The sequence below is a fragment of the Tetranychus urticae genome, chromosome 3 (assembly GCF_039701765.1).
Source record: "Tetranychus urticae isolate SD_2017Ah chromosome 3, NJAU_TeUrti_SD_1.0, whole genome shotgun sequence".
In the NCBI taxonomy this organism is placed as follows: domain Eukaryota; kingdom Metazoa; phylum Arthropoda; class Arachnida; order Trombidiformes; family Tetranychidae; genus Tetranychus; species Tetranychus urticae.
The window spans coordinates 17,292,754-17,305,950 of NC_142960.1; the positions used below are offsets into that span (position 1 = coordinate 17,292,754).

General features: G+C 30.2%; 2 protein-coding genes across 2 annotated transcripts; both read right to left on the reverse strand.

Annotated features, from left to right (window-relative positions):
* Positions 1 to 131: 131 nt before the first annotated feature.
* LOC107362909 (apolipoprotein D) lies at positions 132 to 1,235 on the reverse strand. The gene is made up of 4 exons (XM_015930045.3): positions 956 to 1,235; positions 667 to 874; positions 496 to 591; positions 132 to 419 (listed from the first exon to the last, which is right to left on the reverse strand). The coding sequence occupies exons 1-4, from the start codon at positions 1,109 to 1,111 to the stop codon at positions 295 to 297; spliced, it is 585 nt and encodes a 194-aa protein (XP_015785531.2). The 5' UTR covers positions 1,112 to 1,235; the 3' UTR covers positions 132 to 294.
* A 1,092-nt stretch (positions 1,236 to 2,327) lies between these two features.
* Positions 2,328 to 3,402, reverse strand: LOC107362908 (apolipoprotein D-like). The gene is made up of 4 exons (XM_015930044.3): positions 3,103 to 3,402; positions 2,818 to 3,034; positions 2,653 to 2,748; positions 2,328 to 2,581 (listed from the first exon to the last, which is right to left on the reverse strand). Exons 1-4 carry the CDS (start codon positions 3,256 to 3,258, stop codon positions 2,457 to 2,459), a joined length of 594 nt encoding a protein of 197 aa, XP_015785530.2. The 5' UTR covers positions 3,259 to 3,402; the 3' UTR covers positions 2,328 to 2,456.
* Between the last annotated feature and the right edge of the window lie 9,795 nt (positions 3,403 to 13,197).

Consider the following 13,197-nt stretch of genomic DNA (forward strand, 5'->3'; position numbering starts at 1 on the left):
TTTGATTTCCTGAGAAGAGGTTCAAAAAATACTTCTCATTTCATGATTATTTAGATTAAATGACTGGCTCAATCAAAGGCTTAAATCATCTAAATCCTGTTGAAAGATTGAAATTAACTGTTGCTCAAAAATGCCATTGAAAACGATTATTTTAATATTACAATTCAGAGGTTTCAGAATACAGCATTTTTATCAATCAATTGAATAATTTTAAGGTTTGATAAGGGAATTTTCGGAGGTTAGGATTTGGTTTGGTAGAAATTTCATCGATAATATCTGATTGCATGATTTAAATCAACAATTCTGGACTGTGTCAAGGAATTCAGTGTCTTTAATTCCAACCGAGTCTAATTTAGCAACCAGCTTTTTGACAGTATCGTCGTCTAAGGTTGGCTTCCTTGAAAGTATCCAAGCATCACCTAAAAGCATAAAATAGGATTTGTATTTCAAGTTGAATTTTGGTTAATTAAAGTTCAGTTGAATATGAATACTTACGGAGATTGAAGAAGGGAAAGATATTATTACATGAAACAACTAAGGCATAATTATCGTAATCAGTGTCAACAACCCAATATTGTGCGTAAGGAGAGTCTAAATTTGAAGAAACAAGGAATTAGATTTTTGCGTATTCATCATTTACAGATCAGAATTGAGTATAAAACTTACATTTGAAAAATTTTACTTGGAGGACATTGTCTTGTTGAGTTGGTTCTGCGACTCCAACACTGAAAATTGTATTGTTACCAAGATCAACGCCACTGTTGTTGACAAAAATGACGGGATAAGTGTCTACGAAGTAGTTAGCTTTGATACAACGGAGACCATTTTCAAAAATTGGTTTGGTTGACTTTATTTCATACCATTCACCGAGATACTGTTGAGAGAAAACAAATCAATAGATTCATTAAATATGACATTACAACTGTGTTTGATTTCAATGGAAAAAAATTCTTACTTTTGCAAAGTCAAGAGGCTGTGGAAGTCGAGTTGGTTCCGGGCATCTTCCAGGCAGAAAGCTTGTCTTGATTGAATCAAGTTGGAATAGACCTGCAGCCTCAAAGGCTGGAACAAATGAGAAGGCAAAGACACAGAGAATGAAAAATTGTTTCATTTTGATTGTTTACAAGTTAACTAGTTATTAAACTAAACGTATTCACAAGTGATCTGTAAATCAACAACTACAAATCTCGTTGTTAACTGATCTTAAATACCTAAATTTGCAGATTTTATCAAATTATTTCTTCTATCATTTACCAATACGAAGTATGGTTCTAATAGATTCACCCATTGATACTGTTAACGGGAATAATGATTATAGCGATTTTAACTAAACCTTTTTCTAATTCGAACAAAATTCTCAATAATTTATTGACAATGCTTTTGAAAGCTTTGGCTCAAAATGATTCACAAATTATTTCAATTGACGGAGGAAAAATTCAAAGGAAAATCTAAAGGGAAATTCTCAACGAGTTAACTCACAATAAGTGTTGATAATATTGTGATATAATGGCATTTTTTCTGCGAAAGTAAAACAAAGCATATTAACTGGTCTCATCCAAATCCTAATTGCGATGAAATCCATAATTATCTAAGCAATCTATTCACTCGAATTAATTGCACATCTGAAGTCAACAAATAAATGATCTTTAGCATAGGAACTTCCTAGGCATATATCTATTCAAAGCTAATGATTGCTTGTTCATTGCTTTTCATTTTGCTAATCAAAATGATCAACACATTTGACCTTAAGTTTCCTTTTAAAATCCATTTCTGTGAAAAATTATGGACTAAATGAAGCTTAAGTTTATCATTTGATTTCCTAAACTGAGAAGAGTATCAAAAAATACTTCTTATTTCATGATTATTTAGATTAAATGACTGGCTCAATCAAAGGCTTAAACCATCTGAATCCTGTTGAAAGATTGAAATCGACTCTTGCTCAAAAAGGTCATTAAAAAAGCCACCATTTGAACTTCAAAATTGAAACTTATTGACATTTAATGCATTCACTAATAACTTTTCTTGTCATTATGATTCACATCAAAAAATAATTTCACTTCAATTAAAATGTGAATTTAAAAGTAACATGAAGGTAAAGCAATTACATTTTCCTGAAAATGGCATCCGACTTATAATGTTAATCCATTGACAGACCATTGACTTCGCCCCTTACCTTCCAGCATTGTAATGATGTTAAATACACATACATATTCTTGTAAGTGTTTTTCATAGATACTTAGCGGTCAATAAAATTTCAAATCTTACGATTATTTTGCCGAATATTAGATTCGTATTTTTAAATATTAATAAGTTTTTGAATATAAACATAAAGCTAAGTAACCTTTATTTATATAGTGATTTAGAGGGTTCAGAATACAGCATTTTTATCAATAAATAGAATAATTTCGAGGTTTTGGTTCCAATTTTATCGGTAATAGCTTATTCCATGATTTAAATCAACAATTTTGAGCTGTGTCAAGGAGTTCAACGTCTTTGTAACCAAACGAGGGTAATTTAGCAACCAGATTTTTGACAGTATCATCGTCTAAGGTTGGTTTCCTTGAAAGTATCCAAGCATCACCTAAAAATCGTGAAATTTGTATTTGAAATTAAATCTTGGTTAATGAAGTTCAGTTAGACATTTATACTTACGGATAGTGAATAAAGGAGCGACAGCATTACACGAAACAACTAATGAATAATTATCGTAATCAGTGTCAACAACCCAATATTGTGAATAAGGTGAATCTAGATATTAAGAAACAAGCAATTATCAATAATCACCATCGACTGATCAGAATTCGGTATAAAACTTACCAGATGGACCATTTGAAAAAAAGTTATGAACTGACAATGCGTTTTCTAGATGAGATGCAATTCCAAGACTGAAAATAGCATTGTTAGCAAGATCAACGGCAGAGTTGTTAACAAAAACGATTTGAAAATTGTCCATTCCGTAGATAGTTTTGACACAACGTAGGCCATTCTCAAAAATTGGTTTGGTTGACTTTATTTCATACCAAGCACCGAGATACTGTTGAAAGAAAACGAAAGTCAAACACATTGAAATATAACATTACAACTGCCTGCAACAAATCTTACTTTTTTAAGGTCAAATGGTTGTCGAAGTCGAGTGAGCTCAGGACAATCTACAGGTTTAATGCTTTTTCTGCTTGAATCATGTTGGAGTAGATCTGCAACGTCAAAGGCTGCAACAAATGAGATGGTAAAGACACAGAGAACGAAAAGTTGTTTCATTTTTAATTTTGAACAGGCTTACTTGTTATTAAACTAAATGTATTCACAAATGATCTGGTAATCAAACTAATAGCAAATGTTGCTATTCAATAATCTCAAAAACCTAAATCGGACGATTTTATAAAATTATTCCTTCTATCATCCAACAATACGTTGATTAATAATGCAATTAGATTTGATTCTAATAGATTCACCATCGATACTGTTCAAGGAAATAATGATTATAAAAATTTTTTTGAACAAAATTCGCAATAATTCATTGGCAATAATTTAGCTAAAACGAGAAATAATGTAATTGAATCCACAATTGCAGATTGGGTAGAAAAAGGAAAAAAGGAAAATTCTCAACGAATCAACACACAACAAGGGTTCATAATATCGTAAATAATGGCACTTGTTAGGCCAATCTGCGAAAGTAAAGTTAAACATAACAATCAATCTCATCCAATTCTCACTTTCGATGAAATCCATAACTATCTAATCAATGAATCCATCAAATTCACTCGAATGGATTGCACATTTGAAGGCAACAAATGATCTCAAGCATAGGTCTACTCAAAGCTACTGTTGATACATTACTGGGAATTTCATTGAAATGCAATAAAAGAGCAACAATCAATTAACGTGAATCATATCAATCAGTGAATCTAGAGCCACTTCTATTTTATCGTGTAATCCATATCAAGCCAATGATCAAATGTAATTCAGTTGTAGCACTAGAAGTGTACCCGTTAGGCTAAATACTTAACCTTACCTAACCAATTGTTGAGATATGAAATTAAGAAGAGCAAATAAAATGTAAATTGTAATTTAGCCATGTTGACTATTCCAGTCTCTATTATTACCAGAAAACCTAAACTCTCACAACTTTCCGCTTTCACTTGAAAACAATTATTAAATTCAATTCTAATCATGGCTATCGCTATATTCACACGAGGTTAAAGATCCATAATAGAGTTGAATCAAGCCAACAATTGTAATCACCAACAACAATAACCATTCTCAGTTTGCAGACCAAAATGAATGTAAAAATTTACTGATTGTCTAGAGTCAAGAAAACAATTTAAAGCGACTATTAACTTTTACCAGTTTTTTTTATTGACAATTAATCTAAATGATTGAGTAAAATGTTGAAATTTCAATTGAATCCAAGACATAAAAAAGAGCAAGAAAATAATTTTCGCCAAACCGAAAAGGCCTCTTCAATGTCTTGATGTTCAGAAATACATTTATGCCAATCAACAACATTAACCTTGATAAACATGAATTTCATGATTACAAGCCATTTCAATTTAATCTCAATGACATTAACCAAACAGTTAACCTTTTTTATTATTACATTCACCTTTTGATTGAATTTACCAAATCAAACCTGAGATATTCCGACATTTGTCTTTGAGTTTAACATCAAATCAAGTTGAACGTTGATTGTAACAAGAAATGGGTAACAATCGGGTTAATGATACATAGTGTTGAAACAATTGAATTAATGTTCATTTTAATATTAGAAATGCAAGTGATGGAAAAAAGTCAGGTAAAGACTAAAGGTAAAGTCTAAAAGTGACTTTCAGTTTTTTCCGGTTCTCATTACATTTGGTAACAAAAGAGTTTTTTTAAGCTGGTTTAAAGCTTCAACCTTGTTTCACCTATTATTATGGTTATCATCATCAGTTATTAAGGAAACGGGCGAGTTCCAATTTTATATCTACTATTATATTCCAAGTAGAACTGAACAATTGCAAGAATAAGATTTGGGCTTGTCTTTTGTACTCTAATGAACAATCTACCAGAATCATCTTCCTGTTTGTTTTTATCATCGTCTTCATCACCATCTTAACCAGATTCATAATGGGCTTCATGGGCAAGGTCTTCATCTGCGTTTCTCAGGCTTTCATCTAGTAACATTTCACTCTAAATAGATTCAACTAATTGTTGATGATTCCTCATTAAACTACAAACTAATTAATCACATTGTGATTGATTGTGTTTACCATTTTTTGATTGAAACCCATTTCTGTAATAATGTCTTTGTTTTGGCAAACCTTTTATCTAAAGGTAAACAATCCTTTTCACCAATTTTGATTAAATCAGTTTTAATGTAAAATTGAAAAGATCAATCAATTATAATTGATGTTGGAACCAAGTTAAAGGTTAACTTTATTTTTAGCGTAAAAACAAAAACTGACCTCAAGTTTGGTTGTTGCGTGATAACGTGACTTGACCATCTTGTAGCAACTGTCAAGACTCAACAATTAACAACAGTAAAGAGTAAATTGAAAATGTTTGAATGAAGCTACAAAAGCAAATCAATTTAACTTCAATTTGTTTGATCAAAACAGATCATCCTTCAGTTATTATTAATCTCAATCAGTTTGTAAACATTTAATTGTCTCCAAATTGTATTCAAAAGGTTAAACCTTTAGCAAGTTAACCAAATATTCATGTTAATTTGGGTTTAATTTGTCCCAATAGTTGGTAACCAAGTTAACACCATTTCAAGTTGTATTTCAATATTGAAATGTTATCCTAAAATGATATTAGTTACAGATGAAGCAAAGTTGATATTAAAATGTGCTTCAAGCATTTTGATTGATCAAAAATGCTGATTCGACCCTTGAACTTATCAGAGTAAATTAAAGGTTAACAGCTTAAGGGGAAGTTTATTTATTTTTACTTTGGTCATCAGATAATCATCATCATTATCATTCATCTTTATCTTCATCAACACCAAACCTTTCCTTTCCCGGACACAATTAAAGCCATTTTCATCCATTTTTACTTTATTCATCCATTTATGGCTATTAACAAGTTCAATGGGAAAACAATTAGCCAAATCTAATCAATCAAAATCTCTAATTCTGGTTCATTTATGAATAACATTCTCATGAAAAGGTCTTTGAGACACTAACATTGAAGATGAAATGATTGAGAAAATTTGGCAATTTTATTGTAAATTCTGAATAAGAATGTGAAATTTGTGTCATTTTGTGTCTTTTCAGGTTCAATTGTAAACTTGAATTCCAGGTTTTACCGGAACTCAGTTTCAAGATTGTGATTTACCTGATTTTATTTAGAGTTAAATGAACTTTTGCCCTTGAATTCCCTGCTTACTTTCATTGAGTTTTATCATCAATAAAGGAAACAATTACAAGTTTTATTCTGTTTTTTTACATTCTCATCTTTACCTGATTCTTCCCATTTTTTGACCGATAAATTAACATTAAAATATTTCTAACTTTACCGTTAATATGAGTATAAATTTGCATCACGATCAGATTCAATGAAACGTTTCAATTTACTGGCTTTTCCGTTCAATTTCTGGCCATTTTATTCAGTTTTTTTTTCGCCAGAGTTTCCCTTCTTTTCCTGAATAATTATTTTATCATGATTTCAAGGTTATTATGATTCCCACTCAAACCTAATTCAATGTTAACCCCAATGTATTAGAAGTAAAAAAGGTTAAATTTTTCTCTTGTTTTCAACCTTTTTTTTACAAACCATCTTTTGTGTGTTTGTGTGTTCATTATAAATAGCTATCAATTTTTCTGGTTACAATTAAGTTACATTGTTAAATGTTAACCAACGTGATTTCAATCTAATGTCACTTTTATCTTGGACCTGACTTTTAACTTAACCATTGTCACGTCAAGAGTTTATCATTTGGAGGAAAGGTCATCAGCTCATCTTCAATGATTAATTAACCAACAAATTTGTTTACCAAAAAATGGACGCTGGTAGAGCTAATAATACAGTAAATGTGCTGTAAGATGAGAGCTTTAATTGGTCCTGAATTGTGATCCGAAACTGCTTCTGGAATTAGAACAAAAACATTCGAATTGCGAAATTGGAAGCTTCAGCTGAACATAAGTCAAGAATGATGCAAATTTTGTCTGAAACCAGCTTAGGTCATTGAATAGAGAGTAAACATTCTGGTTTCATTAAAAGTCAACCATGTTGTTGATGATAAAGACATTGAAATAGATATTAACTTTGTTTTTGTCATCAAATGTTCACTGTTTAATGGGTTAATGTCAATTATCACATAATCAATTGTTTCATAGGCTCTTGATTATCAACATTTCCCTTCAATTGTTTAATCTGTTCAATTCATTGGCTTTGTTTGTTTTGGTTTGAATGCTGCTTTTTATTGTTTGCGACAATAAAGTTTGCTTGAACCATTTTACTCTAAATTTTTCAAATTAAATGATTCACTTTCATGGTTGGCTGGTAATTGTTTACCTGAAAATTTCATTTCATTTGTGAACCATTAACGCTTCGATTGTGAATCAAGTGAAAGTAAATAGTAGAGCTTTATGTCGGGTCCTTTCTTCCGTCCAGTGTTTTGTTCCATTCAATTAATTTGCATAAACAGTATCGTTTAGGTAAAAGAGTTGACCAGTTGGCAGGTCATTTGTAGACGATTTGCTTAATATCCTATTGGCAAGCAGTCCAAATGTGTGGCCTCAACACTTAATCTTTTCCCGTCAAATAAGAGTTAACCATTTTGATTGATCAATCTTCAACATGTTAACTGATTGATTGATCAAATTGGATAGTCTTTTCTTCTTCCAAGTTCATCTTTTTCATTTTTAATCAATTTAAACGATCCCTTTAATTGATACTTGTGTAGCCTTCATTTTGATCAAGATGTTGGTGTAATCCATTCCAAGATTGTTGAGGTTGCTTTGATCCTTGAGGATTCTTTCATTATATTGGAGGTAATAAATTTGGACATTTTGGCCATTTTCCAGGTCCATCCTGTAATAGATGAGATAATTTTAAAAATTAAAAAATGTTTTATATTTTGTTTTAACATGATTGCTTTTTAAGCAAGTACCAAACCCATGTTTTGGATGTTATTATGGTAAATGGCGGGTTTATATTATTATTGCAAAGGCTTGTTGTGGTGTTAAAAGGATGGTTAATCACTTTAGAAAAAAGATAAAAGTGAATCTATTTTAAATTCAGTTGAAATCAGTTTTTGATAAAAATCGATGAAAGGTTAAACGTTTTAGTGAACTTTGATGATTTTAAGTTGAAGCGTGGATATTATGATTGTAGGTTAACGATTCAATTTTGTAAAGCTTGATTGTTCTTAACACTGATTTATTAACAAACAAACGGCTGCTTTGTACTTTAAATTGGCGGTTTCAGCAATTTTCTTACGAAAAAATGTTGATATGAAATGATACAAATGGCTTGTATTGTTGTATTATGAAATATGAAAATTGTATCGGTAAATTTTCCCTTTACCACTTATTCATTAGCTTGGTGGTTAAATTGTAACTCCATCAATCAATCCATAAAGTTGAAATACTTGAACGAGTTAATCGATTAGCAGTTCACATTAAATAAATTTTCCAAAAATTGTGATCAACTACAAAAATAAACAAAATGCTGACTGACCGTTAAGTTAACCAAAAGAAAGCTATTAGTCAATCATTATTGCAAATTATCTTCAGATGACCAATAATCCATAAAATCCTGATGAATGTTGATGTTGGCTGATGAACTGAGAAAGAAAAATTAAAACACTTAATTGAAATTATCAACATTTCCAAATGAGAAGCATGAAAAATTCAAAATTTACACTTAAATAAATCGGCAATTTTAATGGCTGACGTTGTCATGGTTACTTTAACCAGAAAAGTTTCATTCTACATCAACAGATGGCGTCTAATTCATCAGAACCCAAAACGAGTTTTGAATAAAAAATTGAAACTTAATTCATTAACAATTATCTTTACATCAATCTTTGAAGCTCACAATTTATTTTAATTTGATTATCTTTAATACTAAACTTTACACTGTTGATCCAAGGTAAGTCAATGTTTTGTTATGTAAACTTAGAGAAGGAAAACAATCAAACCCATTGCAAAGGAAGCTAAATGAGTAAAACAAAAAGTGATTAGAAAACCTTGAAGATTTAATTAAATGAATTGAAGTAAATGATAATAATGTTATTACAATCATATCTGATATAAATCTGAATAGATGAAACAATAGTCTAAACTCTGAACATCCTTTGCACCATGAAATATGGGAAAACATTGAAAACAAAAGCAAAACAAAACCCAAAAAGCGGATAAAAAGCTTGAATCATCTTTCCTTGTAACAAAAATATTCAATTGTTAGACCAAAATTAAGGTTTTTTCATTGTTATTTACACGAATCAAGTACAATTTGGAAACGTTTAATTACTAATTAATAGACAAGCTGAAAGAGTACAATAAAACAATAAGTCTAACCATAAGTCTAACCAGTTTAACCATAAATCCAACCAACTTTCATCTTTTGTGAATTACCTTGGGTTAGCTAATTGTGAATATAATTATTAAACATTTAAAACCTTAACTTGATTCAATTTTACATTTTAATAATGAAACTAATTTGAAATAAGATTGATTGTTGATTAATGTGAGAGTTGAAATTATTGATTGTAAATTGGCTTTCAGTTGAAGAGGGAAAAAGTTGATTGTTAATCGATTGCCAATTTAATGATGATTATGGTAATAAATGGTTGTCTCATTGATTCAAGCCTGCGGCTAATCATAATCAGGAATCAGTTGAAGTAGCTTAATCAGTGATTATTATTCATTACAATGAAAGCGAATTTAAAATTGAAAAAATTGTAACGTTTAGTAAAAGCCTTATGATTAAAGGATTACAATTGGAAACAATAAAACAAAATAATGTTAATCACTTTCTCAGCTTTCAATTTTATCATCATTTAAATTCACAATTAACCCATCATAACCCAAGACTCAACTAATTCATCCAATTCCAGATTAACTTAAACAGTTAACCTTAAATTGTTCAACATTAAACATTCAAAGTTAACCCAATTTGAACCCACAAATGACAAGCAAATTGTAATAAAAATTAGAGATTCAATAGAAGTGGACAAAACTGCAAATCCATCGTTTTTTAATTGTCAACCAATGATCTACTTAATTGTCCTAAAAATTGATTATTTAGTTTCTGGTAAATCGAGCAAATCCAATCTCATTAAACATCAACAGCGAATCTGAATATTTAATATGAAATTAGCTTCCAATCTTAGCCTTACCTTGATTAATAGATGATCATCTAAACCTAAATTGGTTTCAATGATTGGATCAATTTTCAATGGTCAATTCAATCTCTAATTAAACTCAAACATAAACCCAAAATTGATGCAAAAAATTGAACCCAAAATTGGATCAACACTAAATGTTAGACCAAATGTTTGAAGTCAATAAGTTCCGGTTAAGGTCAATAACAATTTGTAATATTGAATGATATCCAACGCCATTTGGTAATGAAATGAGGCCATTTTGTATGGATTCATTCAATCATCATTAACAACTGGATTTACTGTTTAAATCATTAAGCTTATTACCATGATTGTGATTAAGTGCATAAATAATAGTGAAAAGATTAACCTTGAAAAGATTAAAATATCTGTTCAATATTGGAATCAAATTTAGGTCAATTTTGATTGTTATTAAGACGGACCAGAATATCATTCACACTTATTTGATTATCAACAATATTGTTATATCAATAATTTAATTCAACATCAGTCAATAAAATTACCTTTTCATGTTAACCATTTACCAATCAGTTTGATTCCGCAATGATTACAATTCAATTTGATGAAACCGAAACTGTTTGGTTAATTATTGTTTAGTCAATCATTTTTAGTTTGCACAAATGAAGAGTTAAATTTAGAGTAAATTGTTGTCCAAGTTGTAACTCAATTTTAAACAGTTTAAATCACGATAATTTAATTTTCCAATTTTTTGCATTTCTTTTTTCAATTCTCAGCTTTTCCTGATTTAAGCTCAATGTTTACAGGTTAACAGCAACAATTAGACGGTAAATTGTTGACTAATAATCGCCATTTATTTTTAACGCTAATGGCTTTAAATGAGATTAAACAAATTTTCAAATCAATGGTAAACATATGAAGTCCATTTGCAATCAAATCAATGGAATCACGAACCTTTTTCTTGTTCAAACACAACGATTGATATAATTAACTCAATTGTGATCATCTTTCAACAATTAATTGATATCTTGAAAGACAACTGCAATCCTTGGAAAGGGTTTAATGTTTTATTTAAAAAGGTTTGCTTAGGGAAACTTGAATGAAAAATTTGAATAATTATTGTTAGGAAACAATGATAATTTGAAACAATTATCGTGTGAGAAATCAGAACTGCTCTTGGAATACATTATGAATTTGAAGGATTGTTAGCAGAGAAAAAGATTTCACCTTAACAGCTTCAATTAATTATAATTGTCACAATTAAGAGATCTCACATATGGATTGAGTTTACAGAGAGGTTATCATTAGAAATGATTATCAAACCCGATTTCTGGTTTATTTGGGTTCTTATGTGATTGTAAGTTTAACCTTAACCAGAAACATAAATGTTTATCAATTTTACCCAAATGCCAACTTGATAGGATCAGATCAACTCTGTTCATCAAAATAATCACTTAAACCCAATTCCTTCAATTTCTGGTCATAACAATGTAACCCAAAGATGATAACCAACAGTAAGCTTGACTGAAACCATCAAAATTGTAATAATTGTTACTGTTTGACAACTGTTGAACAACATTGAATTTAATGATAAAATTGTTCGCCTTTTCAGGGAAAATTGATATTAAACTCTAATAACAACTGAATACCGGTTTCTTTATAGTTACATTGAGCTATCATCAGCTGTAAATTGTAAACATCTTTTACAGATTAACATATAAAAATGTATTGCAAGTTAACGTGTTCAAGTGAATCGCGTGATCAACTGATTTTTTAACTGAATACAAATTGTCTTGAGTCAATTTTCAAGAGCAAGTGAGAAAAATGATTAAATAAAGGAACAACAAAATTAATGTCGATTTAGTTACAGGTAAAGCTGATCAATATTGAGTTTCCGTAATGCATTTTAGTTTCATTAATCATCAACCTGTTCATTTACATGGTTGATGTGTTTAAAACTGAGCCCATCATCGTTACCTTTTAACGATTGTTGATAACCATTACAATCAACATTATGATCACCTTCATAACAAGAAGCGCACAACATTTGTAAAGCAAATCACACTTATTCCTTGCCTGATTCACTCCAAACAATCAAACAATCAACAGAATTATTAGCAAACACAAAAAAAAGGTTATTACGCGTTTTCAATAAGAAAAAGTCTCTTCAAAAGAAATGAGAAAAGATGAGAAACAAAATTATCCAAATGAATGAACAAACCAACAATAAAGACTAATATCAATGTAATCATTTGCCAACCAAATTAGCTGATAATTCAGACCAAATTACCAGAAATAAGACCGAGTTAATATCAGGTGAAAATGAATGAAACCAGAAAAAAGTAAAATCTCAGAATCTAGAGAAGAACCAAATCTTCTCAACCTTTCATACCCATTTACCTGTTCATGTCTCTCATGTCTAATGTCATATCAACCTTTAATTTTGCCCTTTTTTCCCAATCGACTCTTGAAGAAGCAAAAAAAGTCTCATCCATCTCGTTGATTCTCACCTTTATGAGATGATCTTGAAATGTAAATAAAAGCTAAAAACACCTTTTTCTTTACCAATTTTTCCAACCAATTTTCATGGAGAAATTCATGTTCCAAGACAATTATTTCAATATAAATGGCAAGTCCTTATTGACCTTAAAAAAGTGGACAAATCATGTTACATTGAAATGAGTACAAAAATTGAAAGCAAATGACTTTTGTTTCCAATCAAATCATTTCCTATTTTATATTAATTGTGTCTCGATGAGAGACATAAAAAGACAGGGAATTAAATGTAGTCTTACTTTACTCTCTTTTACCGGTAACATAAGAAACTTTCTCTCTCTCAACTTGTCTTCTCTTTCGTCTTTCCTGTCTTCCCCATCATCTTCTCTCTCTCCCATCTTGTAAACCAG

Coding starts and splice junctions, on each gene's coding strand:
- LOC107362908 (XM_015930044.3), bottom strand. CDS start 3,258: ATGAAACAACTTTTCGTTCTCTGTGTCTTTACCATCTCATTTGTTGCA. Junction 3,035..3,102: donor AACCATTTGACCTTAAAAAA/GTAAGATTTGTT, acceptor TTCTTTCAACAG/TATCTCGGTGCTTGGTATGA. Junction 2,749..2,817: donor TTTTTCAAATGGTCCATCTG/GTAAGTTTTATA, acceptor CTTAATATCTAG/ATTCACCTTATTCACAATAT.
- LOC107362909 (XM_015930045.3), bottom strand. CDS start 1,111: ATGAAACAATTTTTCATTCTCTGTGTCTTTGCCTTCTCATTTGTTCCA. Junction 592..666: donor CCAAGTAAAATTTTTCAAAT/GTAAGTTTTATA, acceptor CTTCAAATTTAG/ACTCTCCTTACGCACAATAT. Junction 420..495: donor CTTTCCCTTCTTCAATCTCC/GTAAGTATTCAT, acceptor TTATGCTTTTAG/GTGATGCTTGGATACTTTCA.